Source organism: Pipistrellus kuhlii, unplaced genomic scaffold (genome assembly GCF_014108245.1).
Source record: "Pipistrellus kuhlii isolate mPipKuh1 unplaced genomic scaffold, mPipKuh1.p scaffold_m20_p_24, whole genome shotgun sequence".
NCBI classification, from domain to species: domain Eukaryota; kingdom Metazoa; phylum Chordata; class Mammalia; order Chiroptera; family Vespertilionidae; genus Pipistrellus; species Pipistrellus kuhlii.
This window is the reverse complement of record NW_023425523.1, coordinates 5,384,284-5,409,686: the sequence shown is the minus strand read 5'-3', so window position 1 is coordinate 5,409,686 and position 25,403 is coordinate 5,384,284. Positions and strand designations below refer to the sequence as shown.

At 45.4% G+C, this 25,403-nt stretch overlaps 2 protein-coding genes, 1 long non-coding RNA gene and 1 other non-coding gene across 5 annotated transcripts; 2 read left to right on the top strand and 2 right to left on the bottom strand.

Annotated features, from left to right (window-relative positions):
- Positions 1-275: 275 nt before the first annotated feature.
- HENMT1 (HEN methyltransferase 1) lies at positions 276-8,226 on the bottom strand. The gene is made up of 8 exons (XM_036452776.2): positions 8,129-8,226; positions 6,088-6,179; positions 4,734-4,859; positions 4,013-4,125; positions 3,194-3,328; positions 2,698-2,877; positions 1,916-2,093; positions 276-887 (listed from the first exon to the last, which is right to left on the bottom strand). The coding sequence occupies exons 2-8, from the start codon at positions 6,109-6,111 to the stop codon at positions 483-485; spliced, it is 1,161 nt and encodes a 386-aa protein (XP_036308669.1). The 5' UTR covers positions 6,112-6,179; positions 8,129-8,226; the 3' UTR covers positions 276-482.
- Positions 8,227-11,912: 3,686 nt separating this feature from the next.
- On the top strand, positions 11,913-20,784 carry PRPF38B (pre-mRNA processing factor 38B). 2 transcript variants are annotated; one of them, XM_036452770.2, is made up of 7 exons: positions 12,786-12,944; positions 13,182-13,234; positions 15,219-15,287; positions 15,592-15,743; positions 15,823-15,883; positions 18,256-18,479; positions 18,779-20,784. In XM_036452770.2, the coding sequence occupies exons 1-7, from the start codon at positions 12,845-12,847 to the stop codon at positions 19,629-19,631; spliced, it is 1,512 nt and encodes a 503-aa protein (XP_036308663.1). In that variant the 5' UTR covers positions 12,786-12,844; the 3' UTR covers positions 19,632-20,784. The 2 variants fall into 2 exon arrangements, with proteins under 2 accessions (XP_036308659.1, XP_036308663.1); XM_036452766.2 differs by lacking the exons at positions 12,786-12,944; positions 13,182-13,234 and adding an exon at positions 11,913-12,491.
- LOC123652984 lies at positions 15,904-17,649 on the top strand. Its single transcript, XR_006742586.1, has 3 exons — positions 15,904-16,369; positions 17,441-17,494; positions 17,578-17,649. It is a non-coding gene; the product is annotated as an uncharacterized LOC123652984 (long non-coding RNA).
- LOC118727524 lies at positions 16,923-17,045 on the bottom strand. The gene has a single exon (XR_004990604.1). It is a non-coding gene; the product is annotated as a small Cajal body-specific RNA 11 (non-coding RNA).
- Positions 20,785-25,403: the final 4,619 nt, after the last annotated feature.

The window sequence follows — 25,403 nt, the reverse complement described above, 5'->3', positions numbered from 1 at the left end:
AACATCCAGGGAGAATCATCGATCAGCTGCTCCTGCACACCCCCTAATGGGGATGTGCCTGCAACTAAGGTACATGCCTTTGACCGGAATAAAACCCAGGACCTTTCAGTCCACAGGCAATGCTCTATCCACCGAGCCAAACCAGTTTCGGCTGCCGACCACTGTTTTATTCCAACTGTGAGAGATCAGAATTTAGCCCAAAGGAGGGAGCGGATCCTAGAGATGTTTTCGAGCTACCCTTTCCCCCTGGGAAAAAGTTGTAAACGCTCTATTTCCTTTAACATTCTTTAATGCCAACAACAACAAAAACCAAGCATATCGGGAAGTCTCTACAAATACTCCCAAACAAAACAAGCCTATTAAGACAACAACAACATGTGAGTCATCTCAAAGTTATGTTACCGGGATAATGGCTACACCTGAGCACCCTAGGGGAGTGCTCCCCTGCCTTGGCGAGACCCTGACCCTCGGGACGGCCCCGCTCACGGACTCGCCTCCCGCAGGTCGACCTTCACGGCGGACCCGTCCCGGCTCAGCCTCACCGAGTCGGCGATGAGCGCCCTCATCGTGTCCACGCTGTCGCACAGGCGGTTCACCTTGGGGTAAGCAAGCAGCCTTTCCAGCGGGACGTAGAGCTTGTTCCCAAAGCGGAAGGGTTCGGGAGACTTCTCGATCTTTCGTTTTTCAAGTTCTGTGAAGACTGGCCCGGAGAAGGGGACGAGCCCGGGGTCGCTGGCGCGGTGGCCGTCTCCGTCGCCGCGCCGCAGGATCCGCAGGCTGGACACGTACCTCTGCCGCAGGCTCTGGACCTGGCGCGACACCTCATTGGCTACTGCGAGTTTGCGGATTTCCTTTTGCTGTAGACTCGGATAGGAGACGGAATACACCTGAAGCCGGGGGAGGGAAAACCCCCCACTTAGGATGTAGGAAAATGTTCCAGGCCGCGAGTAGTAACTGTATACCACGTGAAGAATTAACTGTATGGCCGTGGCTGGTTTGGCTCAGTGGATGGAGCATCAGCCTGCGGTCCAAAGGGTCCTGGGTTCAGTTCCGGTCAAGGGCACGTACCTCGGTTGCAGGCTCCTCCCTGGCCCGAGCCCTGGTTGGGGCTTGTGCAGGAGGCAACCAATCAATGTGTTTCTCTCACACCGATGTTTCTCTGTCTTTCTCTCTCTCCCTGAAAAATCAACGGAAAAATATCCTTGGGTGAGGATAAAAAAAAAAAAAAAAAAAAAGAACTGCATATGCAAATGTCAAACCCTAATTATAAATACGGACACATGGGCTCAACAAGGCAAAGTGTTGCTAATTAAGAAGAGAGATGTGTTGTTCTTCCCCCTTCTGCTTCCCTGAAACCAAAGGGTCAGAGACGCTCGGAGGCTCAGTTCCGTATCACTTCCTGAGCCCAGCAGTGACATGTCTGCTGGCTGTCCTCCTCCTGCCGAGGACCCTGACGCGGTCCAGAGGGGGGCCGCTGGCCCAACAGCTCAAAAGACCATCCATCAGAGCTCTGACCATGCTTGGGCAAGTAGGCTTCTCCCAGGGCCCCCTCATCCTCAGGCCTTCATTACACTCTGCTGCGGGACTCTTGATAAGGAAGAGTTCCCCTCGGAGGTACATATACTGCTTGTCCCGACAGCTGCCCCACAAAGAACTCTCACAATCCACACGGCTGGCGTGGCTCAATGATTGAGCATTGATCTATGAACCAGAAGGTCATGGTTCGATTCCCGGTCAGGGCCTGTACCTGGGTTGCAGGCTTGGTTCCCAGTCTGGGGGGATCGGGGGGGGGGGGGGGGGGAGGGGGGGGAGGTGCAGGAGGCAGCCAATCAGTGATTCTCTCGTCATGCATGTTTCTCTCTCCCTTCCCTTCCTCTCTGAAATCCATTTTTAAAATAAATAAAAGAACACTCACAATCTTATAAACGTGCTGACCACTCTGCTCTGCCACGCACGGTTCCGTGGCTGGCGCTCCCGTTTTCCGGAAGACCCCTATCTGGGTGCAGTAGCCGACGTTCCCAGCGCCTTCCGGCGGCTCCCCCACGCCGGTGAACTCCACGGAGTAATTGTAGAAATCCGCCACCCCTGAGGCCCTGGAATCCGAACGAGAGAGATCAGGGTCTTTGCTAAACTCGATTGACCGTTCCATAGATGGCGATTCCCGGGAGAACAGAACGCGAACAGTGCGAGCAACCAGAAGGCTCCTGAGTTGCAGATTCTCACACATCACACTATGCCCAGTGTGGGCTCTGCTTGCTCCTCTGAGGGGCATTCAGGCAATGGCCGAGGCCAATGAACCACAAGCAAATGGAGACAAGGAGTGTTGTGGGACAGAGCAAAGGAACGGACAGGGTCACCACAAAGGCTGTCATCCCAACTCCTGTTTGGGTTTGGGATCGTGCCAAGAACCCGTGGAGCCCCTGGGAGATGCCCCTGGGCCAGGGCACCCCTCTCAGTGCCACACCTCCCCTCAGTCTTGTTTCCTGACCTCCATACCCACACTCCTGACGCCTCACACCTGGTGGGCACACCTTTCCCACGCCCGCCTGAGACGGGAGAGAGAAAACACTTCCCACCGGCTTGGCGCATGTGCTCTGCAGAAGCAAATCAGTCAGTCACGGACCCATCGAGATTCACTCCCCAGGATTTTAAACGTCCGTGGGGGGTCCCGAGAAACCAAAACACCTTTGCACTCACCAGGTCTGAAACTGCTTCCTGTTCCACTCAAACTTGTGATCGGAATCTCTCATGGTCACTGCCGGGAACAGGGGGTTGAAGTCCGAGTTGGGTGTGCTGATGACGACCATGGCCGGAGACAGGTACCCAAACACGACTTCGGGAAACCTGGCCAGGTCCTCGGAATCCAAGTGTTCTATTCTGGGAGGGTCAGCGGGGAAAGGTGAAGTGAAATCAAGCTCCACCTGCACGATCTCCCTAACTGACTGAGCAACACGATGTCTGTCCGTTGACGTAACCCCCTTGGAGGGTGCCACAGGGACCTGAAGCAGCCTCAGCCTTCCCCCCACCCCCACCCCCCGTTCCGGAGGAGACGGGGGTGGTAACAGGCCAGTCCGAACCAGCAAGCAATTTTCTTTACAAATAAAAACCCAGATCACATTGAGGGAACCAAGTTTACTAAGACCAATCCGGTGAAATTTTTCTAATTACACACAAGGAATCGTTTAATACTTACAACTCGATACATGTGACTAAGTCGAATCCAAGCAAACGAGAATCCCTCTCCACAGCAGAGCCGTGGTACAAGATGATCGACAAATTCAGATCCCGAGGGCTTAGATACTCCCCCGAGAACGGAGACAACCTACACCTGCAAAAGCGTGATTGCAGATGTCAGCGAGCACGTTTGAGCAGAGCTGTTTCGAGTTATCCCAACCACAGACACCAGTGACTTCCTTTCATGGGGGAAGGAACTGGCCAATCAGAACAAGGTTCTGAATATTTGACATTGCTCTCATTTTTTTAATACTTTCAGTCTCCCGGCTCACTTTGGATCAGTGATTTTCCACTCTGGGTCCTTTAAAAAAAACACCCTTTTGAAATAATCCATGGAAATCCAATAGATACAGGATATTCAAACTAGAGATGGCAGCCTGGGGCTCTACCGTTACCATGGCATCCAGCATCCACCTAATTAGATTCTTGCCCTTTGAAACTGAGTTTGCAATGCGCTGACTATATTATAATTATTTAATTGAGACTCTACTTTCTACACTGGTAGGAACCATATTCCCAACGTATACAGCTAATTAACATGAGGGCAGAGTCATTATGCAGAGAGCCTGAGGCTCTCTGGATGTGTAATGTGCTACACATTTTAACATTTAACATACTGTAAAATCTTGCATAAGATGGGAGGGAGGGGGGCAAAAAAAAATCAATAAAATATATATTTTTTAAAAATCTTGCATAAGATGGACACTCCCTCTAAGCTTGTGTACTAGCGCCACTGGTTTTAGATCAGTGCGCAATTCCTCCAGAAACCAGGCATTACCTCTGCGATCCTATTTTATCCTTATTGATATCTACGCCAACAATCAGCTCCAAGCAACTGTGCGATTTAATCATCTGTATGAGGGAAGCATTGCCGCACCCCAAGTCTGCCACCTGCAGATGAGACCAAGGTTATTTCAAAGACGTTTACAGCCAGAGAAGTCCAGTGTGACCAAAGACCTTCTTGACAGGGAGTGGCTATCAGAAGTGAAACCACAATAAAACAGCGTATGGAAAGGATCTCTTTGGCAGAAAAAAAAAAAAAGTACACAAGAGGAAATTCATCTCGCGAGACATTATAAGCCCGGGGAGTGGGAGAAATAAGTCCTGTTTAACTTCACATGTTAATCAAGTGCTCAATCATTCCACTTCGCTCCTCCAGCTCCTACCAGCTTAGTTTTCTATGACCCTCTCCCTCCTGGCGAGGATATTTCCAGTCTCTGGTTACTTACTGAGACTTCTGCATTCGACAAAACATTTTCTTTTATTTTTTAAATGTCTTTATTGATTATGGTATCACATAATTGTCCTCATCCCCCCCATTCCCATCCCAAACACCTCCCCACGAATGCCCCCACCATCCTGTTGTCCGTGACCACTGGTTAGGCTTATACGCATGCGTACAAGTCCTTTGGCTGAACTCTCCCCCTTACCCCCATCCTCTCCTCGACAAAACATTTTATAACACAGTTTCAATGAAATGTTTGGCAACCGAGACCTACCTTCTTGGGTTTGTGCTGATTCACTAGGTCGTTGACGAAGCTGTAGCGCTGTCTGTACAGCGGAGGGGAAAAATTAATCACCTTCTTGACGGGAAGATCCAAATGACCATCCACCACACCGTGGCCCTGAAAGTTTACAAACAAACAGTGTTTTAAGTCATACATGACCTCGGGAATCCGGTGAGAAAAAAAGCTTTATTTCTGCCAATTAACTGGCAGAACCGAATGGCCCTTGGACCACCTCTGTTCTCACTGTAGGCATTAAGTGGCCATGCATTTCCTCCACAGTCCGTCTGAGTCTCCTCCCTTATTAAGAACCTGGCTTGCCGAAACCGGTTTGGCTCAGTGGATAGAGCATCAGCCTGCAGACTGAAAGGTCCCAGGTTCGATTCCGGTCAAGGGCATGTACCTGGGTTGTGGGCACATCCCCAGTAGGGGGTGTGCAGGAGGCAGAAGATTGATGATTCTCTCTCATCAATGTTTCTAACTCTCTATCCCTCTCTCTTCCTCTCTGTAAAAAATCAATAAAAATATATTTTTTTTGAAAAAGAACCTGGCTTGATGCTTTATATTGCTCAGAGTCAGCTGAACGGAAAACTGCATTTGATGAAGTAATTACTACGATAAGCCTCCTGGCCCCAAGGGATCTTTCGTGAACTTCCAACTCCTGGAGTCCAGGCAGACAGGAAGCTGTTCATGATGGACAGTCTCTCCTTGGCTAACCTTAAGGCAGGCTCCTTTGCCACCTCTTCTGACTTGACTTGCGGAGCCCAGTGTTGGCAAGATTCCTACGTCTGTTTTAGAGAGCATCCCCAACCTTTCATATGTGACCAAACCCTATTAAGTTCTTCATTTCCCACCCTGGATATCTGATCACCGTGGCCTGCCTTCAACCAGGATCTTGTTAAGTCTGTAAATCATTTAACAAGAATCTCTTAATGTCTCCTCTCTTTTCCACCAGCTGACCCCCGCCCCTCACTTTGCTCAGAGGCTATCAATCCATTAGTCTTTGTTGTAGATGGAGTTAAGCCTGGTCCCTCCCCTGACAGCAATGCGCTTACTGCAACCATCCTAACAATGGTGCCGGAACGTTTCTTTAACATGACCCCATTAGGAAAAAGGAACTACGATTAAGCCTGAACAGCTACTCCTGCCCCTAAAAACCAGCATTATAAAGGAATGCAGTCCAGAAAGCACTTCTGTCCAAGAGAAATAAAATACAAGCCAAATATGCAACTTCCTTGTAGCCTGTTTTTTAAAGCGTAGTCGTAGTATTTTATTAATGCAATATATCTCAAGCTGCCAGAATAACTCTTGAGAGTCATACAAGGAGGTTAGGGAGGGCAACAATTACCTCTTTGTTGTTGCTCTGTGCCATTTTGTGTCTCCAAATTTCCTTGAAACAAAAATGTAGATGTATCCTTCCAGGAATCAGCAACAACTGGGCTGGAAGTTAAACATTATCAGTTGGAGGGGACGGGGAGTGATAAAAATAAATAAATCAGTTCTAAAAAGAAGTGGAACGAAATAGCTGCCTAGTTCAGAAGGAAAAGGAGAAAGTGGCCTTTCTCCATTCCCTTTCCGTGTGACTGTTTAATTCACAGAATTTACTCGGTGTGTTTTATTTCGGACAACAGCCCGCAGCTCAGAAATCTAAGTCATTGCACTGTGCCAAACCCAGCTAAACGCTGCCCCGGGTACCCCTCAGGTACCATTCTTTCCTTTGACTCTTGTTTTACTTTGATACAAATGAAAGGATCCTAGCAGTCTGACATTTCATTAAAGCCCTCAATCTCATTCACGTGGCTTGCAAGAACCCATTCGCACACAGTCAAAATGAAATTTCGAGGGGGAGAAAGTGTCTCACGTATTAAGCTATGGATGCTCCGACATCTATCCAATAATTCACCATGAACTTGAAGGTCTGGTTCTGACTGCGCGCCTGCCTCTCTCAACGACAACTCAGGCTAAAATGTAGGCAGGTGGCCGACGGTCTGACTCACAGGTGTAGGTGGTGTGTACAGGAGGGGCCCGTTTTCCGCTAACACCGCGAGGATGGCTGGCCCAATTGGTGGGGTTTGACAGGAAACCTCGCTACAGGTGTGATTTCAATGTAGGAGAGCTTTAAGGAGATGAAAACGTTTGGAAAATGGTCTGGGTTTTGTTTTGTTTTTCTGTTTTTTCCCCCTATTTTTTTAAAAATATTTTTTATTGATTTTTGTACAGAGAGAAAGGGAGAGAGATAGTTAGAAACATCGATGAGAGAGTCATCAATCAGCTGCCTCTTGCACACCCCCTACTGGGGATATGCCCACAACCAAGATACATGCCCTTGACCGGAATCAAACCCGGGACCCTTCAGTCCCCAAGCTGACGCTCTATCCATTGAGCCAAACCAGTCTTGGCTTTTTCCCCTATTTCCTGCTGTGCTTGAGCCTCTCGGGAAGTACTTGGCCTTTGTGTTTTCAGGCTAACTTGGTGAATCCTGCTGAACGATCCTAAAAAAGTGGGTTGCACCTGGTTCACATCGGTCCAGAGTTTGTCAATGGTCTCAAAACCCTGACTGCACCTTAAGAATCACCCAGGTAGCCTATATGACAGAAGTCTAAGATGCAAATTGACCGAAAGGCAGAACCACCAGGGTCAGGGCGCTCCCACAGGGGAACACCACTCAGCCAGAAGCCCTGAGCCAGGCTCACAGCTGGTGGGCCTAAGCCCTTGACGGTGGCTCTTCCACAAAATACCACGGCCTGCGCGAGTCTATGTTGAAGAAGTGGCGTTAGAAGTAGTTTAAGTTTAAAAAATGTGGCTCTCAAAAGAAATTTCAATCGTTGTACTGTTGATATTTGGCTCTGTGGACTAATGAGTTTGCGGACCACTGGCATAAGCGATCAGTAGGACGGACATCCCCCGAGGCTCCTGGACCATGAGAGGGCGCAGGCTGGGCTGAGGAACCCCTGCCTCCAGTTTAAATAATAATGACCCATGTCCAGGCACTGATCTTAGGGAGTATTTCATTTTGTTGCCTAGGCTAAGGGCGGATGGAGGCTTGACCGTACTACTTTCTAAGATCTCAACCAATCAAGGTTGAGAACACCTGATACACTGAACCATCTTCCTTGTGATAAACACTTTTTTTATACGAAGGGACATGTCTGTTCTCTTGGTTACCAAGGACCTAGATGATATCGGGGCAGAGGAAGTGAAATGAAGAGATACTTGTTCGGGGTTAACCAGTGTCACTTTTTACTAACCTGGGGGGGAGGGAGGGAATAAAATAAAATGTAGGCAACACGTCCATCGCCTAACTTCTCGAGTTATCCTCTAACTCGAATCGTGAAACCCTCCAGGGACCCAGCCTCACAGTCCTGGGAGGGAGCCGGCGGCTGTCTTACCTGCGACTGAGAAGCGCCAGCCGCCGGCCAAGCGCAGAGCCGCCCGCTGGCAGGGAGCGCCGCGCAGCCCGGCTTCTCCCCCGCGGGCCCCGCCCCGACGGCCGCGCACGCGCAGTCCCGCCGCGTGACGTCCCCGCGCGCGGCCGCGCCTGCGCCGTCCGCTCCTCGGCGGTGCGCGCTCCCGGCGCGCCCCCGGCCTCCGCGGGGCGCCAGGCGTCGGTTTTGCGGCTCAACGGCTGCAGCGGCGCATGGCCCGCGGCCATGTCCGGCCGCGACTGTTGGACGCAGGCGTGGGCGCCCCGGCGCGTCCGCGGGCCTCGAGCTGTTGGGGCTGCGCGGCCAAAGCTGCAAACGGCCCCGGCAGCGGAGCCCGAGGTGTCCGCCGCCCGGGTCCCCGGCACAGTCCACGGGGGGACCTTCGGGGGGCCCGGGCTGGGTCAAGTCGCTCCAAAACAGCTAAGCTCAGAAAAGCTTGCAGCCCTCAAACTGCAGCGGGCACCTTCCGCAGGTTGGGGGCGCAGCTATCTGGTCTCATGGAGGCGTTACTGTAGGGGGACCCTCTTCCCCTGCAGAGATGCACCTTGACCCTTTATAGATCGTTTGCTCTGCTTTCCTGTCTGGGATGGAAGAGTTTGAGGAGGGGAAGAGAAGTCAAGATGCCTTTGGGGGTGGGACATGTTTTTAGTCCTATTTTATTTTATTATGTTTTATTTTTTAAATATTTTTATTGGTAAGGGAGAAGGAAAAGGAAACATCAATGATGACAGGACTCATTGATCCACTGCCTCCTGCACGCCCCACACTGGGAATGGAGCCTGCAACTCCTGGCATGTGCCCTGACCGGGAATCAAACCGTGACCTTCTGGTTCATAGGTTGATGCTCAACCACTGAGCCACCGCTGGCCAGGCTTATTAGTCCGGTTTTAAAAGAAAAGCTGCGGTGGAAGGGCTGCTCAGTTGGGTAGAGAGGGTCGTATAGATACACCAAGGTTTCCTGTTCAATGCTGGTCCCTAGTCAGGGCACATACAAGAAGCAACCAAAGAATACGTGGAACAACAAATTGATGTTTTTCTTTCTACCTCCCTCTCTCTCATCAATCAATAAAGTAGTGACATTCTGACATCCTACAATATGGGTGAACCTTGAGGATATTATGCTGAATGAAGTAAGGCAGATACAAAAAGGCAAATATTGTATGGGAGTGAGGCGGTAGGAAAAATAATTGTCAGTAGCTCACGTTTGTGGATATGTGATTCTAGTCCTGTTCATTGCCTTTGAGGCTTTGTTACCTGAAAACTGGACAGGAGCCTGGGGGGGGGGGGGGGGGGGGGGTGGAAGAGAGTATGGTGGTGATAGCTGGTGAGAGAGACTTGACGTGGTAATGAACACACAATACAGGGACCAGATGATGTGGAGTTGTGCACCTGAAACCTGTATAATCACCCCAATAAATTCAATAAAAAGGAAAAAATTGGACTGGATCCTGAACTCTAGTTCTCCCCAATATCTAACATTTTTTAAAAATGTATTCTTATGTTGAAACCGGTTTGGCTCAGTGGATAGAGCGTCGACCTGTGGACTGAAGGGTCCCAGGTTCGATTCCGGTCAAGGGCATGTACCTTGGTTGCGGGCATATCCCCAGTAGGGGGTGTGCAGGAGGCAGCTGATCGGACCGACTGGGAACTGAACCTGCAATCTTTTGATGTACAGGATGACCAACCAACCGGTGAGGAATTTACATTTTTATAAGAAAGGATATCCTTTATACTATTCCTTGTGGTAAGTGTTGTCCTGAGTTCTGTGAGCTGTGACAGCAAATTATTTAGCCTGATGGGCAGAGAGAGGGGATCACAGGAACCCCCGATTTGTATCCAAGTAGGACAGATGTAGTATGGGTAACCTTACACCCCATTGCTGTTCCAAACTTAAAGCAAGGGAGCTGGTTTTTATATACCCATGATAGGCAGTCACCATCAAAAGCTACTGAGGAGAAAATTCTCATTTTCCCCCCACTTATTTATGCATTCATTGCTTAATTCTTGTATGTGCCCTGACTAGGGATGGAACCCACAATCCCGGGGTATCTGGACAAAGTTCTAACTAGGAGAGCTAAACAGCCAGGGCCCAAGATTAGGTATTTAAAATATATTTTATTGATTTTGTACAGAGAGGAAGGGAGAGAGATAGAGAGTTAGGAACATCGATGAGAGAGAGTCATCGATCAGTTGCCTCTTGCACACCCCCTACTGGGGATATGCCCGCAACCAAGGTACATGCCCTTGACCGGAATCGAACCCGGGTCCCTTCAGTCCCCAAGCCGACGCTCTATCCATTGAGCTAAACCGGTCCCGGCAAGATTAGGTATTTAGCTAAGAGAAACAAAAGCATGTGGGAATAAAGACTAATTCAGCAGCTGTCATTTGTAACAGCCCAAAATTAGAAACAGGAATGGCCTTCAATAGATGATTGGATACACAACTTGTGGTAAGACCATACGATGTAATACTACTTTGTAATAAAAACAAATACCACATAACCAGTTTATACAATCAGTAAGGATGAATTTCAAAATGATTCTGAGTCAAAGGAGCCAGGCAAAAGAGAACATAGCACCTGATTTCATGTAAAATTTCTAGGTGCTTCAGTGGCCCAATTTCTATCCAGCCATCACTCTCCTCTAAGCTTATTTCCTGGCTCTTGTCAACTGGAACGTGGACTCTTTAATAAGCCTTATCTACCCTCCTCCTTCCAGCCTCTTCTCTGTCCATTACCACCTGTGGAAACTTGTGCTTTTTGTAGCCTTCCCTTAACTCCCAAACACATGCGACTTCTTTCGGTTGACAATAGCTTTTGAGGGAAGACAGATTCTGACTCATTTTCACACTTCCCCCACCTCCTCCCGCCCTCTCTGGCCCCATTTCGGTGCCTCGCCTAATGTTTACTACTCGTTATGCCTCCAAAGATCGTTAAGAACTCTGAGAGAAAGGACCGAAAACGGATCTAGCCAAAACCGGTTTGGCTCAGTGGATAGAACCACGGCCTGCGGGCTGAAGGATCCCAGGTTTGATTCCAGGCGGGCTGAAGGATCCCAGGTTTGATTCCAGTCAAGGGCAAGTAGCTTGGTTGCGGGCACATCCCCAGTGCGGGGTGTGCAAGAGGCAGCTGATCAATGTTTCTCTCTCATCGATGTTTCTCTCTTCCTCTCTGTGAAAAATCAATTTAAAATTTTTTTAAACACATCTAACAAAATGCCTGGCGCATCTACTAGGCCCTCCAAGTATAGTAGCTCTTTTAATGCTTAGCCCGGCAATACGTCATCTCGATCTTACAGTTTAATACATTTAGTTTTAAGCAAGACCTCTGGTCGGACAGCACAGCCCGAGGGAGGGCAGAAGACCTTGCATCGTCATCTCAGGGAGGCGTGAGGGCCACCATCCATCCCTTCCAGAGTCTTACAACTGTGACCGCGGGAGGCTCAACATACATAGTCCACAGGATTCTGGGGCGACTTTGCAAGCCCGGTTTCGAGCGGGGGAGGCCGGGACCCCAGTGCCAATACTAAAACATCCGAATTGGACCCTCAGCGCCCCCCTCGGACTCCCCGATCCCCAGAGGCAATGGGAGCGAGGGGAACAGGAGGAACGGGAGGCTCCCGCAGCGCTCACAGCGTGCACCGAACGCGCGGCGGAAGCCGGAAGAGGGCCGGCCCGCCCACCCGGGCGCCCCTGATTGGCTGCCGGCGACGCTTGGAACTCTGGGGGCCTGTGGCGTCACATCCGCCGGCCCGCCATCTTGTTCCCAGGGGCAGTTGGCGGAAGAGATCGTGCTCCCCTCCCGGCCGCCGGCTCGCCTTCAGCCGGGGTTTCTCGCGGCCAGCTTCTCGGCGTCTGCTCTCGACCCGGAGTGCGTTTGTCGGCGTCCTCGTCGCCCTCCCGTCACCCGGCCGGGGGCACAGCGACGCGGCCCCCTCTCCCGACGGCGTTCCATGGAGTAGGGTCCCGGACCGTTGTCCCGAAGAGCGATCGAGCTTGGCCCCCCTCCCCCCCTTGTCCCTCCCTCCTTCCTTCCTTCCGCCGCAACATGGCTAACAACAGCCCCGCGCTGACAGGCAACTCGCAGCCGCAGCACCAGGCGGCCGCGGCCGCGGCCCAGCAGCAGCCGCCGTGCGGCGGCGGCGGCGGCGGGGCCACCAAGCCGGCGGTGTCGGGCAAGCAGGGCAACGTGCTGCCGCTGTGGGGCAACGAGAAGACCATGAACCTCAACCCCATGATCTTAACCAACATCCTGTCGTCGCCTTACTTCAAAGTGCAGCTCTACGAGCTCAAGACCTACCACGAGGTGGTGGACGAGATCTACTTCAAGGTACGAAGCGTCTAGGCCCGGGCCGGGGCTCAGTTCGGAGAATGGCGTCCGGAGGAAACGGGCGGAGGCGGCCCCCCGAGGTCTGAAGACTTCTGGGGGGGATCCGGGGAAGGTAGGGTGGGCGTGGGGGGGAGCGGTGGGGAGGTGGTCAGACGGGGGCCGCCCTCTTTTCCTTTTCGGATGTTTAGGGCCGGGAGAGGCCGCCGCCGGTGATCGCTCACACACACCCCCCCGCCTTCCAGTCCCCCCGCACCTCCTGCCCACCCCTGGGGGCGCTGGACGAGACGGGTGGGGGGAGCAGGATAACGTAACGGACGCCTCTGCGGTTCACAGCTTTAAAACTGTTCCTTTTGATGGTGATCTCTCTCCTCGGCGCCAACTTGTTGGTGCTTCTCCCGCTCGCCCCGAGCCAAGGGCGGCGTAGTGACTTCAGTGTTGGCCTCGTGTTTGTTGGTATTTACCGTCCAGACAGGGAAATGGCCGGGGCGGGCGGGGCGGGAGGGGGGTGGACGGAAGGCCGTCCCAGCAGGAAGTCAGGAGTGAGTGGTCTCTGTTTACCTGTGCGTTGGGCTTACTGGACCCCTCCGGGCCCTGGGCTCCTGGCAGGGTCGGTGCTGGCTTGGCTGTGCTGGGGAGCTCACCTGGCGCCTCCTCACTGCACTCTTGTCTCAGTTCTTGTTTCGTTAGCAGGATTGACTCAGTCTTGCAGCGAGGCTCGGAGCAGCCCAGGGTCGCAGGTAGAGGTATGCACTATTAATCATGCTCAATCGCCATAAATGCATTTTTCCCTGGGTTAAATGGACGGCTAGTTAGATTATTTTGGCCATTGGTTTCGTTCTTTACCAGCTAGATGAGGCTTTCTCCACGTACCTGCAAATTACGTAGGGTTTTGTTTTGTTTTTTTAATCTTCCGGGCCTCCTAAGGTTATAGTTTAAAGAGTACTTATAACAGCCTTGACAATCCTTCAATATTTTAGCTAGAGCATCTAATATAATACAATCCGTTTTGTCTATATTAGCTCTTAAAAACATCTGACAGACCACATAAAGTATTTTCTGGGAGCTGAACATATCTGTGGAGGTGTTAATAAAAGATAAAACTTTAATTTGCTGTTCTGTCCATCTTTTCCCACTTAAGTTGAGTAGGTTATTGAAGGATTCTTTTTAATCGGTTGCTTTCGATAGAAAAAATCATCTTGAGAATACAGTTCAACTGTGGGTCTAAAAAGTACCCTGGAGTTTTGATACCCTTTTGCAGAGTATTGTAATACTATCAATTAGGTTTTTTGGTGTGTGTGTGTTTTTTTTCTTCTTTTTTTTTTAAGGTAAGGTCTTTTTCAGCATGGATACAGTGTGGTGACTATTCAACCCTCAGCTTTACTTACTAGTAAACTTCAAACAGTTGAAAATTGGGTTCCTGCTCTTCTTGTGGCAGGTTCTGTTTAATGTCAGACAAGTGTTAAGGTGATAGAAAAAGAGCTTGTTTTCAAATACTGTGTTTTGAAACACATCAAGATTCTACTAGAAAGTATTTCAATTTCGTTACAAAACTAAAGCCCCGCACTTTCTTATCGAGACATTAGGTCCAATGATGACGGAAATGTATAGGCTCACAATTTTGTAAGTCTGTTTTGTATTGCCTCCAGCTTTGCTGGCCTTTAAGGAATTGAAACCTCTTTGATGCCACAAGCTGGGGGAGTGAAGCAGCGAAGCACAGGCCCAGCTGAGCAAAATAGCGCAGACCTTTACACTCACAGGCCTGCTCTCGTCAGAAGCCAGAGAGAGGCTAACATGTAACTAAGGTGGGTGGGAAGAGAGTTTTAGAAACACACAGTGAAAGAACAGGGTTTTAGTTTGCACTTAAGAAACAGTAGTTCTTACCTTCCTAAAGGGCCTTCCTGAGTTCTATCTTTTATAGAGCTAATAATCTATCTTTGTTATATTTTAGGTAAAATGTATGATTTTTATAGGGTGCCCACCTTAGCAAAGATGATACTGAATCTTTGGGTGTACTTAGTGTAATGACTAATCACTTTTATTCGGCTGAATTGGTTCACATAATTAAGTTGAAAATAAATTATACACTAACCAGCAAGAATGTTCTCTGTAGGTGTGGGTGTAATTTTATCTTTAATTAGGAATGAATGTAATGTCTGATCATGTTTTTAAAAATGAATGAAATTCCAAAATTTTGCATCAGAAATAACTTGTTACCGTTTTAGCATACTTCCTTCAAGTCGTTTTTCTTTATTTTAGTAGCATCATAAAGTTGAACTATTAAAGGTATTTTAAAGGATTTTGAAATACTTAATCATTAATAATACTTTTTGCTTTAACTAGGAGTTTACATACATTTTAAAAGGAGAATTTTTTTTTTTAAGCAACTCAAAAGCTATAAAGTTGGTATTCTGTCAAATATCTTTTACAACCATGTGAGACTAGAAATGTTGGCTCCATGTGCACCAGCTCTCCACCGATGGATCTCTCCTCTGTAAAGCTGTAGTTTTTTAAACCTTGTAGCTTACTGGTGCTCTCTATATCATAAAGAGTTTTTTAAAGTTGGTTTACATGCTTAACATGTGTAAACAAAAAGGTACATCGTATCAAAACCCCCAATTCCGAGCTTTTGGAAGAGCTGCTCTCAGTGAATTGGGTTTACTTTAATTACTATACATGTAAAAAATGTGAAGCATGAATGGTTGTTGTGTTCCTTTTTTCTATTTTCAGGTCACACATGTTGAACCATGGGAGAAAGGAAGCAGGAAGACAGCGGGCCAAACAGGGATGTGCGGAGGGGTAAGTAGAAGTACGTGCATTTTTCAGTTTTTCTGTGTCTGAAAACTAAGTTTATACTTAAGTCAGTTATATCCTGTAATGATAATTAGTTAGAAGTTTGTTTTTTTTGGTGTGTTTTTTTTTTTTTTAATCTAAATTCAAGTGTCCTATGAATAGAATTAGAAAAGTTATTTTTTTAACATTCGATTCTTAGTTCTGGATTATATCTTGTTAATAATACCTATCAGGGTTACTCAATTGGTGTTAAGTAACTCTATTAATTATTTTACTCCCTTTTTTTTTTTTTTAACTCTTTCTTTTAAAGGTTCGAGGTGTTGGAACAGGAGGAATTGTTTCTACAGCTTTTTGCCTGTTATACAAATTATTTACTCTGAAGTTAACTCGAAAGCAAGTGATGGGTCTCATCACACACACAGACTCTCCATATATTAGAGCCCTCGGATTTATGTACATAAGGTAAACATGTATTTATCTACATTTTCATTAGTATCTCATTTTAATTCACATGAGCCTAATCTGTCTTTTGTAATTCTAGGTACACACAGCCCCCTACAGATCTGTGGGATTGGTTTGAATCTTTCCTTGATGACGAAGAGGTATGTCAACAAGGGTAATAATTAGTTTTTTTCTCTGATTATACTCTCATGTTTTTAATCTTTTTTATTTATTGAAGGTTTAAAGCCTTCTGGGATTTTCTGTAGCTAAATTTATTTCACTCAGATACTTTAGGAATTAATGTCCTTTTACTAAGACTTGGCTTTTATATATATTAATTTTTCTTAACTTTTACTCATTTTTAAATTTAAATGTTCTTTGATTATTAAGTCTTTTCTCTAATTATGTTGTGTTTATGGTATTGATCTTGACTTGTACAGTCGATAGTGACTTTTAAGGTGGACCATGCTCAAGATTAAAGTAATAAGACATGCTCATAGAATACTAATCAGAGCTTTTTCCCTGAAACTTATAGTTCTTACCTTCTAACTTCTTTCAAATATTAATGTTCCCACTTGCATAGAAGTACAGAAGTGAAGAGCTGGGTGAAACTTAAGTAGGCCAAGAGTTAAGATGTCTTGTTCAAGGTGACCAAAATATTTCAGTTCTAGTTTTCTGACTCCTGTTGTACTATACATACTTACAAAGCTAGTATATCTTTTTAAAAATTATTTTAGGTTTTGTCTTCATTATAAATCTAGTTTGCCATTCAAGCTTAACAAGACTGAGCTTGTTATATATGAAAAGAGTTACTTTAGGAAACTTAGTCAGATTTAAATAATAAATGCTTTATTAATATGCTTACATAGTGAAGCCCAAGAGCCCAAAGCAGACTTAACAGAGCTTTATTGTCCACATATCTATCCTTACCACTGCTTTATGTTTTAGTAGTCCTTTTTATTTTATTTTATTTTATTATTGGTATATATATTTTTAAAATATGTTTTATTGATTCTTTACAGAGAGGGAGAGGGATAGAGTTAAAAACATCGATCAGCTGCCTCCTGTACATCCCCTACTGTGAATGTGCCTGCAACCAAGGTACATGCCCTTGACCAGAGTTGAACCTGGGACCCTTCGTTCTGCAGGCAAACGCTCTATCCATTGAGCCAAACCAGTCAGGGCTAGTATATTTTTTAATATATGTGCCTTTAAGAGCCAGCCTATACTCCGGAAAGCCCTCCTACACTGAGCGGGAGGATGCTGTGTGTCCTGCCAGACTTCCCTCTTACAGGGGAGCAGAGAGAGCATAGGCCAGGACAAGTCAGTGGTCCTGTTTTTATGGATTAGCTAAAGAATTTGTTGAAATAAAGGAAAGGTGTGATAAAATCTTTCTAGTGTGGTGGTTATACACACCTTAAAAATTCTCATATAAACATGGAAAATTTTTGGATTTTGGGGGGGCCTTTTTACGGGGTTCAGTATTTCAGAAGAAGCAAAAGTTGTGTGTGTTAGGTGATAAACCATAATTTTAAACTATTTTTCTTTTTAGATGAGATTTTTTTTAGGCTGAAACACTTTATATATTTAAAAAGCGTGTGCCTTTTCATAATTGGTATCATAATGGTATGTTTCTGAATTCTTCTGTATAATCTTTTTTATTGTGTTTACAAATCTGAGGATCTCTATTTAAGCTAACGTATTGTTTTCTTCCTTAGATATCTGCAGCGATTATATTTGGAAATTCTGTATATCTGAACACTTAAATGTGTGTGAGTGCAAGCAGTTTTACCTGTAGCTCTTGTTTTCCTGTTTAGATAACAAATCTCACTTTCCTTGTGTGCTTGCACTATAGGTTTGGGACTGACAATAGCTGACTAACATGTCCTGAGCTGTGAGAGGGCATAGCAAGAAGGCCTTCATGCGGTAATGACCCTTTTCAGAGACAATGGTCATCATGGATTATGCGTTTCCAATTATTTGTCCATTTATTTATTTTCTACATGACTAAATTAGAAACCTCACTGCTTCATGGCAGTTGGTTTGCTATTGCTTCCAGCTTTATTAGGGCTTCATTTTATATTAGGGCTATTGAAAGATAGTCTCTAGACAGGGACTGTCCGAATAGCTCCTATGTAGCTAGGTCTCAGCACTAGGAGTGATGTGTGCAAACATTTCTCCCACAGAAGCAATGTATACTTAGTAGGTATGTGGAATGCAATTTTAAGTTGATTGTTCCACGTAGTTAAGTAATGTACGGGACTGTTTCATGTTCTTACTGAGCTCAGTTCTCTGCCCAGGAGGCTGCAGGATTTGTTTGTACCTGCATGCACACACTTAAGCCCGAGTATTTCTCTCTCATTCATTACCAGAATAGAAGGGTACACATTGAAATTGTCCTGTTAGATTTTTTTATTTTTTATTTTTTTGTATTTGAGAATCCAAAGATGGTAATTTTAAAATTTTTGAATAGTATTTGTGAACATGTTGAAATAATTTTTTGACGGCTAGGGTATCTTTTGTGTTTCTGTAGGACCTAGATGTGAAGGCTGGCGGAGGCTGTGTAATGACCATTGGAGAAATGCTGCGGTCTTTTCTCACAAAACTGGAGTGGTTTTCTACCTTGTTTCCAAGAATCCCAGTTCCAGTTCAGAAGAATATTGATCAACAGATTAAAACCCGGCCTCGGAAAATCAAGAAAGATGGGAAAGAAGGCGTTGAAGAAATAGACAGACATGTTGAACGCAGGCGTTCAAGGTAATTAACCTTATTTTAAAAACATGGTTTATGCAAAGGTCCTTAAAAGCAGTGGCAAATTCTGTTTATAGTGTTCATTTTATGGTCTGTCACTTTCCCTCCCCAAAGGTCATTTTCTGCCTTACATGCCATCTTCGGTAAAATCATGTATCTATAAATGGGAACAAGCAGATTTTTTGCTTTAATCATTCTTGATATGTTCATGTAAGCTAGAGATTTAAATTGGTAACACTCGTGTAAGTTAAATTTTTTATACTGTTTAATTCAGATTTTTTTCTTTCCTCTTTCTCAAATATTAGGTCTCCAAGGAGATCACTGAGCCCGCGGAGGTCCCCGAGAAGATCGAGAAGTCGAAGCCATCATCGGGAGGGCCATGGGTGTTCTAGTTTCGACCGAGAATTGGAGAGAGAGAAAGAACGCCAGCGCCTGGAGCGCGAAGCCAAAGAAAGAGAGAAAGAAAGGCGGCGATCCCGGAGTATTGATCGGGGCTTAGATCGAAGGCATAGCAGGAGTAGGGAAAGGCATAGAACTCGGAGTCGGAGTCGTGATAGGAAAGGAGATAGAAGGGACAGGGATCGGGAAAGAGAAAAAGAAAATGAGAGGGGTAGAAGGCGAGATCGTGACTATGACAAGGAAAGAGGTAATGACCGAGAAAAGGAGCGAGAGCGATCAAGGGAGCGGTCCAAGGAGCGGAGAAGTAGGGGTGAGGTGGAAGAAAAAAAACATAAAGAAGACAAAGATGATAGGCGGCACAGGGATGACAAAAAAGATTCCAAAAAAGAGAAAAAACACAGTAGAAGCAGAAGCAGAGAAAGGAAGCATAGGAGTAGGAGTAGAAGTAGGAATGCAGGGAAACGGAGCAGAAGCAGGAGCAAAGAGAAATCCAGTAAGCACAAGAGCGAAAGCAAGGAGAAGTCCAATAAGCGAAGTCGGAGTGGCAGCCAAGGAAGAACTGACAGTGCGGAAAAGAGAAAACGGGAGCGGAGCCCCAGCAAAGATAAATCTAGAAAGCGGAGCGGCAGCAAAGAACGTGCCCACAAACGGGATCACAGTGAAGGCAAGGACCAGTGTGACAAACAGGATGAGCGAAGGAGCCAAAGCGCAGAACCTGAGAGCCAAGAAAAACAAAAAAGCAAAGATGAGACTGTGTGAACATGCTTTGTGAAAGTGGATCACATTGAACCTATAAATCTTTGATTAAATCTGCTTTTTCCCCTCCCGAGTTGAGATTGTTGCAGTAGTGCGTACTCTTTAAGCTCCTGTAGGCTGCATTTTCATTTCCTCTTTTGTGTAGGGAAGTGCCTTTGTAATCCCATTTATTGCATTGATGTTTTCACCCAATTGTTGAGTTTGATACATGATGCACAGATTGTTCTTGCATTTTTACTGTTTAGTTTTTGAGATGTACAGTCTGTACATATGTCCTGAAAATGTTTTAATTTCTTTGGCATGGTCGCCATGTTGGTTAAATTTGTATAAGGCAATAAACTGCCACTAATTCTATTTTTGTTCTGTAGGTGTGGGATTATGGTTTGTGTACTGAAGTTTAGCATGGCTGTGCTTTTCGTAATAGAATGCTGAAGACTTTGACAATGGATCTTGGATGTTTATTATAGGAAAATGCTTTCGATGTACATGAAGGCAGCAGCAGTTGTAGGATTAACATTCTTGTCCACTGTATATTATCTTGGAAGACTTGTTAATATGTTATACTTAATATTCTCCACAGTTAACTTTAGAGAGAATTTATGAGTAGTTTCTGATACAGAGGTTTAAATTAGGCTGTGATTTGATCAAATGTCCTTTTAGCATTCTACCTCAAAGGGACACTGTTAGTATGCCTAAAATTTATTCACTTAGTTTTTTTAATTGAAAAAATACATGACGTATTTTTTTTTTAATTTCTCAAATTTTAAAGTACTATATTAAAGGGAAAAAAATGTCTAAAGCCCAGCATTCTTGCAGTAACCCTATACTAACATGAAATTGGGAGAGGGTGGGGCAAAGGAGTAGAGAACTAGATTCAAGCCTCAAGCTTCCAAAGCATTTTTATAAATGGAAAATACTTAAATTATAAAACAGCTTGATATAGTGTCCTTTTTTTAAAATTCAAAACTTTTTTATTGATAATGAAGATTGCTGTTTGAGTTTTTAAACTTAATGTAGAACAGAGAAGTATTAAAAGTAATGCTATGCTGCATTATTTAAGATTATTGGCAAATTATTTGATAGATTGTTCTTATGACTTGTATTCTGATTACAGAGAAGGATCATGAGTGTGGAATAAATACTGGATTAAATCCTTTATCCTGGGTGTTGACTTTTCCCCTATGTGTTAATATTTTTTAAAAAGTATTTTTGTGGAAATGGGTAAAATGTTGGTAGAGTCACACTGTGAAAAGGTACATTTCAGTGGATTTTAAGTGTGTAGACCAGAATTGGGCATAGGTCAATACTCTATACTTTCTAGAGTTCTTAATGGCAGTTCCCTTTGTTCAGGGGTGTTACATTACTGGATTATTTTTTGGATTGGGTGATTACTCAGTTTCACATCAAAGGTGCTTATTGAGGTACTTTGTACTTGGATTACATGATTGGACTTAAAAGAATTTTTGTAAGTTAGCTCAATTTTTTTTAGAGCTGAGAAACTCAAAAGTGATTTGTTCAGTCAGTGCCAGGACTAACATGAGTGTTCCTGAAATAATATATTTTGATCTCACCTTTTATTGGCCAACTGATGGGCACTCAGAAGCCACCTAGCAAAAGTGTTAAATGGAGCAAACAAGTATATTTGAAGAGCCAGCCCTTCGTATGTGGGCTTAACATTTGTACCTACCTAACTCCAGAAATATCTCATTAAATGAAGAAATTTCTCTGTGAAAATGCTATGTTTTTTTTCTTTCTTTTTTTTAAGATTGTCATTAAATTGAGATCAAGTGAGTTGACACAACACAGAAATGGGAAAACTTCTGAGTAATGAAAAGCAGATACATCTCATATAGAAAATACTTTTGGTATACCTAAACTAAAGGTACTACTCCTTGGAATATAGTTCTACATGAAATGTTAATTCAATGGTGTATTTTAAGTAAAATGTGAAAGGACGGACTTCAAATGGAGGTGAAAGTTTATATCACAAGCTGCGTTTGATTTCCTGTGACATTAAAGTTAAGTTTGCTTTTGAGGAACATTTTAATAGAACATGCCATAATACTAGATGATGTCAAATATATTTAGGATTAATTCTTCCAACACAAGAAACTTGGAAAGTAACTAGCAGCCTCCACCCAGTTTTCACAACTTACTAAAATGGTCTCAAACTTCCATTTATACCTTTTGTCTGTTTCCTAATGTTAAGTTTATAATTAAGTTATATACATGAGTTAGTCTAATATCACTCGATAATTTAATTGAAAATATCCATATAAATGCTCAATCTTTTAGTTAAATCTAGTTCCTTAGTTCTTAAATTTTGAGTTACGGGTCCCTTTTTAGGAATCAAATGAAAACTACAGATCATGTCTAGAAAAGAAAAAAGTTCATTCTTGAATACCTCAGTTGGTTAGGCGTTGTCCTGATAAGCCAAGGTTGGGGTTTGATCCCTGGTCAGGGCACATACAATCAGCAACCAATGAATGCATGAGATGAAGCAACAGATCAAAACTAAAAAGGGCTCAAATTCACACAAAATTTCAAAAGGACTAAACGGGCTTTTATGCTGTTTATTTACGGATTTAAAAAAAATACTGATTTTTTTATACAGAGAGGAAGGGAGAGGGTTAGAGAGTTAATCTATCTGCTGCCTCCCACACACCACCTACTGGAGATGTGCCCACAACCAAGGTACATGCCCCTGACCGGAATAGAACCTGGAACCTTTCTGTCCACAAGCCGGCGCTCTATCCACTGAGCCAAATGGGCCAGGGCTACTTAACTGATTTTTACCAGCCTGTGATAGGTGTCCAGTAGTTACGAATGAATAGCAAGTTACTGGGAGAATCAAAAGACAAGGTGGGGGTGGGGTTTTTTAAACGAAATTAGGGGGGGGGGGGAAGATAATGGTATTCACTTCCCTTCTGCAAAATAGTTTCCTTTATGAATATAAGTAGTTTATTTGAACACAGATGAGGCCCAGAGAATGGCAGTTAGTGTGTTTTTTTTTTAACTGATTCCAATGTGTGACCTTGATTAAACTCGTTGACCATTCAGGTTACACTGGCCAACTGATGAGCTTAAACTTGGTTCAGGTCCTAATCGGATTCGGTCCTAACCCGCTGAATTCCTTGAATGACTGACCCAATTACAGGACTAATTCAGTGGAGCCGATTCGGCCTCTGAAATCCCTCCATTCCGTTCTAAGAGCCACCAGCTCTTCGACTTCCGAAGAGGTATTTTTCATTTCAGGATCACGGGCTGTCAACATTTGCTACTGTAGGAACATGACAGCATGAATACAATCAGCTGAAAGAATGCCAGCATCATGGCTGACTTCAAACCCATTGTTCTGTTCCTCAACTTCAATAGTCGAGATTACATTTCTGTGACATAACCACAGGTTGGGTGGGGTGTGAAGTGTTCAGGTTGGGTGGGGTGTGGGGCCGGGGTGCTTAGCCTATTGCAAACGAGTTCTACCTGTTCAAGGTAAACAGCTGGCTTCGGCTCCCAAGTCCCCCTTCATTGCTCTAGAGTAGGGGTGTCGAACTCAAATCAGAGAAGGGGCCAAAATCTAAAATCCAGCCTAAATCGCGGGCTGAATGGTTTACTGAACAGTCATAAACTGTCATTGTGATGGAAACGCATCGGAGTGCAGTGATGACAGCGCGGTGCGGGCCACATTGCAAGTCCTGGCGGGACGGATTTGGCCCGCGGGCCGTAGTTTGAAGACGCCTGCTAGACTGAGGTACTGGAGTGAGCCCTCACTGTTTCTCCTGCCTGCTGGCACAGGATGGCACGGGTTGGCAGAGGTCGCAGGAGGAAACCGCGCCCGGGTTCTGGTGAGGCTTTCTCATTGGAAGTGGATAGGACCCTGGCCTGTCCGGAGGCCCCTCCCAGCTGTCCTCTGGTTTCCCCTCCAGCTTCCCAGCAAGTCTTCCTGGCGCTTTCTAGCGAGTTCAATGGCACCACTCTGGGTGGCCGCCTAACCAGTTTTTATATATACATATATATTTATTTTATTGATTTTGTACAGAGAGGAAGGGAGAGAGAGAGAGAATTAGAAACATCGATGAGAGAGAGTCATCGATCAGCTGCCTCTTGCACACCCGCTACTGGGGATATGCTCGCAACCAAGGTACATGCCCTTGACCAGAATCGAACCCGGGACCTTTCAGTCCCCAAGCCGACGCTCTATCCATTGAGCCAAACCGGTTGCGGCCGCCTAACCAATTTTGTTGACACCCCTTCCTCTCCAGCCCCACACTCCAGTACCTCAGCAAAGAGTGGGTCACCCTCTCCGACAAAGTCTGAATGGGAGTCTCGCAAGGGAATCTCTTCCAAATTGGTTCCTCCTGGGATCCTCTGCCTAGAGGTGGTAGCTGCTCCTACAGCCACTATTCTTGTATTCGTAGGCATTCTCTACCCTTAGTTAATCCTCTGTTACTGATTAGTAATTTTTTAAAATATATTTTAGTGATTTTTTTTTTTTTTTTTTTACAGAGAGGGAGAGAGATAGTTAGAAACATCGATGAGAGAGAAACATCCATCAGCTGCCTCCTGCACGCCCTCTACTGGGGATGTGCCCACAATCCAGGTACATGCCCTTGACCAGAATCGAACCTGGGACCTTTCAGTCCGCAGGTCGTCGCTCTATCCACTGAGCCAAACCGGTTTCAGCTGATTCGTAATTCTTTACATCCAAGTTTCCAGGTTCAAATTGCTGTTTTCTGTCTCCTGACTGGCCCCTGGCTGTTATAGTGGATTAAGATACCAGTCACATGGGTGCCCCTCCTCGGACTGGTTGGTAACCCCTGCTGTAGTTTAGTATAAAGGGTTCAGCCAGATAGGTTGAGAATGATGTAAGCAAATCAGACTGGCTCCTAGAATTTTGCCTGACAACTAAGTAAAAATTGTCCAGTCCTCAAAAGAATGGGCTACCCTTGTACAGTTGACGTTTGAGGATGCCCATTCTCCCTTCAGTTTCTTTGTTTCTTTTTATGATGGTCTGTGTTTCTCTTTGGAATCCACAAGTCTAACTGGATTCTTTTACTGTAGTCGTCAGGGATTCCTGATCAGGGAAGGTCTTCCTGCCATTTTTTTTGAAACTTCACTCATCTATCTGTGCTCAGCACCGAAGGAAATGTCATCTACTGAACTGGATTGGACTTGGCGAAGAGGTGGAAAAACACATTCTAGATACAGTTGCTTTTCCTTGCTGGGATGGTCTGTCCCAATGCTCATTGGTTGAGCATTGACCTATGAGCTGGGAGGTCATGGTTCAATTCCCAGTCAAGGGCACATGCCCGGTTTCGGGCTGGATCCCCAGTAGGGGGTGTGCAAAAGGCAGACAGCTGATCAATGGTTCTCTCATCGATGTTCCTGTCTCTACCTCTCCCTTCCTCTCTGAAATAAAACAATACGTTTTTGTTTTGTTTTTTAAGGCAGACTAGGAAATTCGAAAGGAGCCAGGGTCTGTGAGGACTCCTGGGAAAAGAGTGGCCTCCACTATTTTATATCAGAAAGAAACTATCCTTTATCCACGGATTACCTTTGCACCTTTGCTGAAAATCAATTGTCCTTCTATGTGTGGGTCTACTTTTGGACTTTACTCTGCTCCATTGATTTATTTACCTTATCTTGATGCCAATTCTTATATTTAATCTTAATTACTGTAACTTTAGAAGTCTTAACGTCAGGGAAGGTCAGTCCAGCCTTCTTTACCCCATCTTGATTGGAAGCAGAGATCAGACCATTTAGTATTTACGTGAT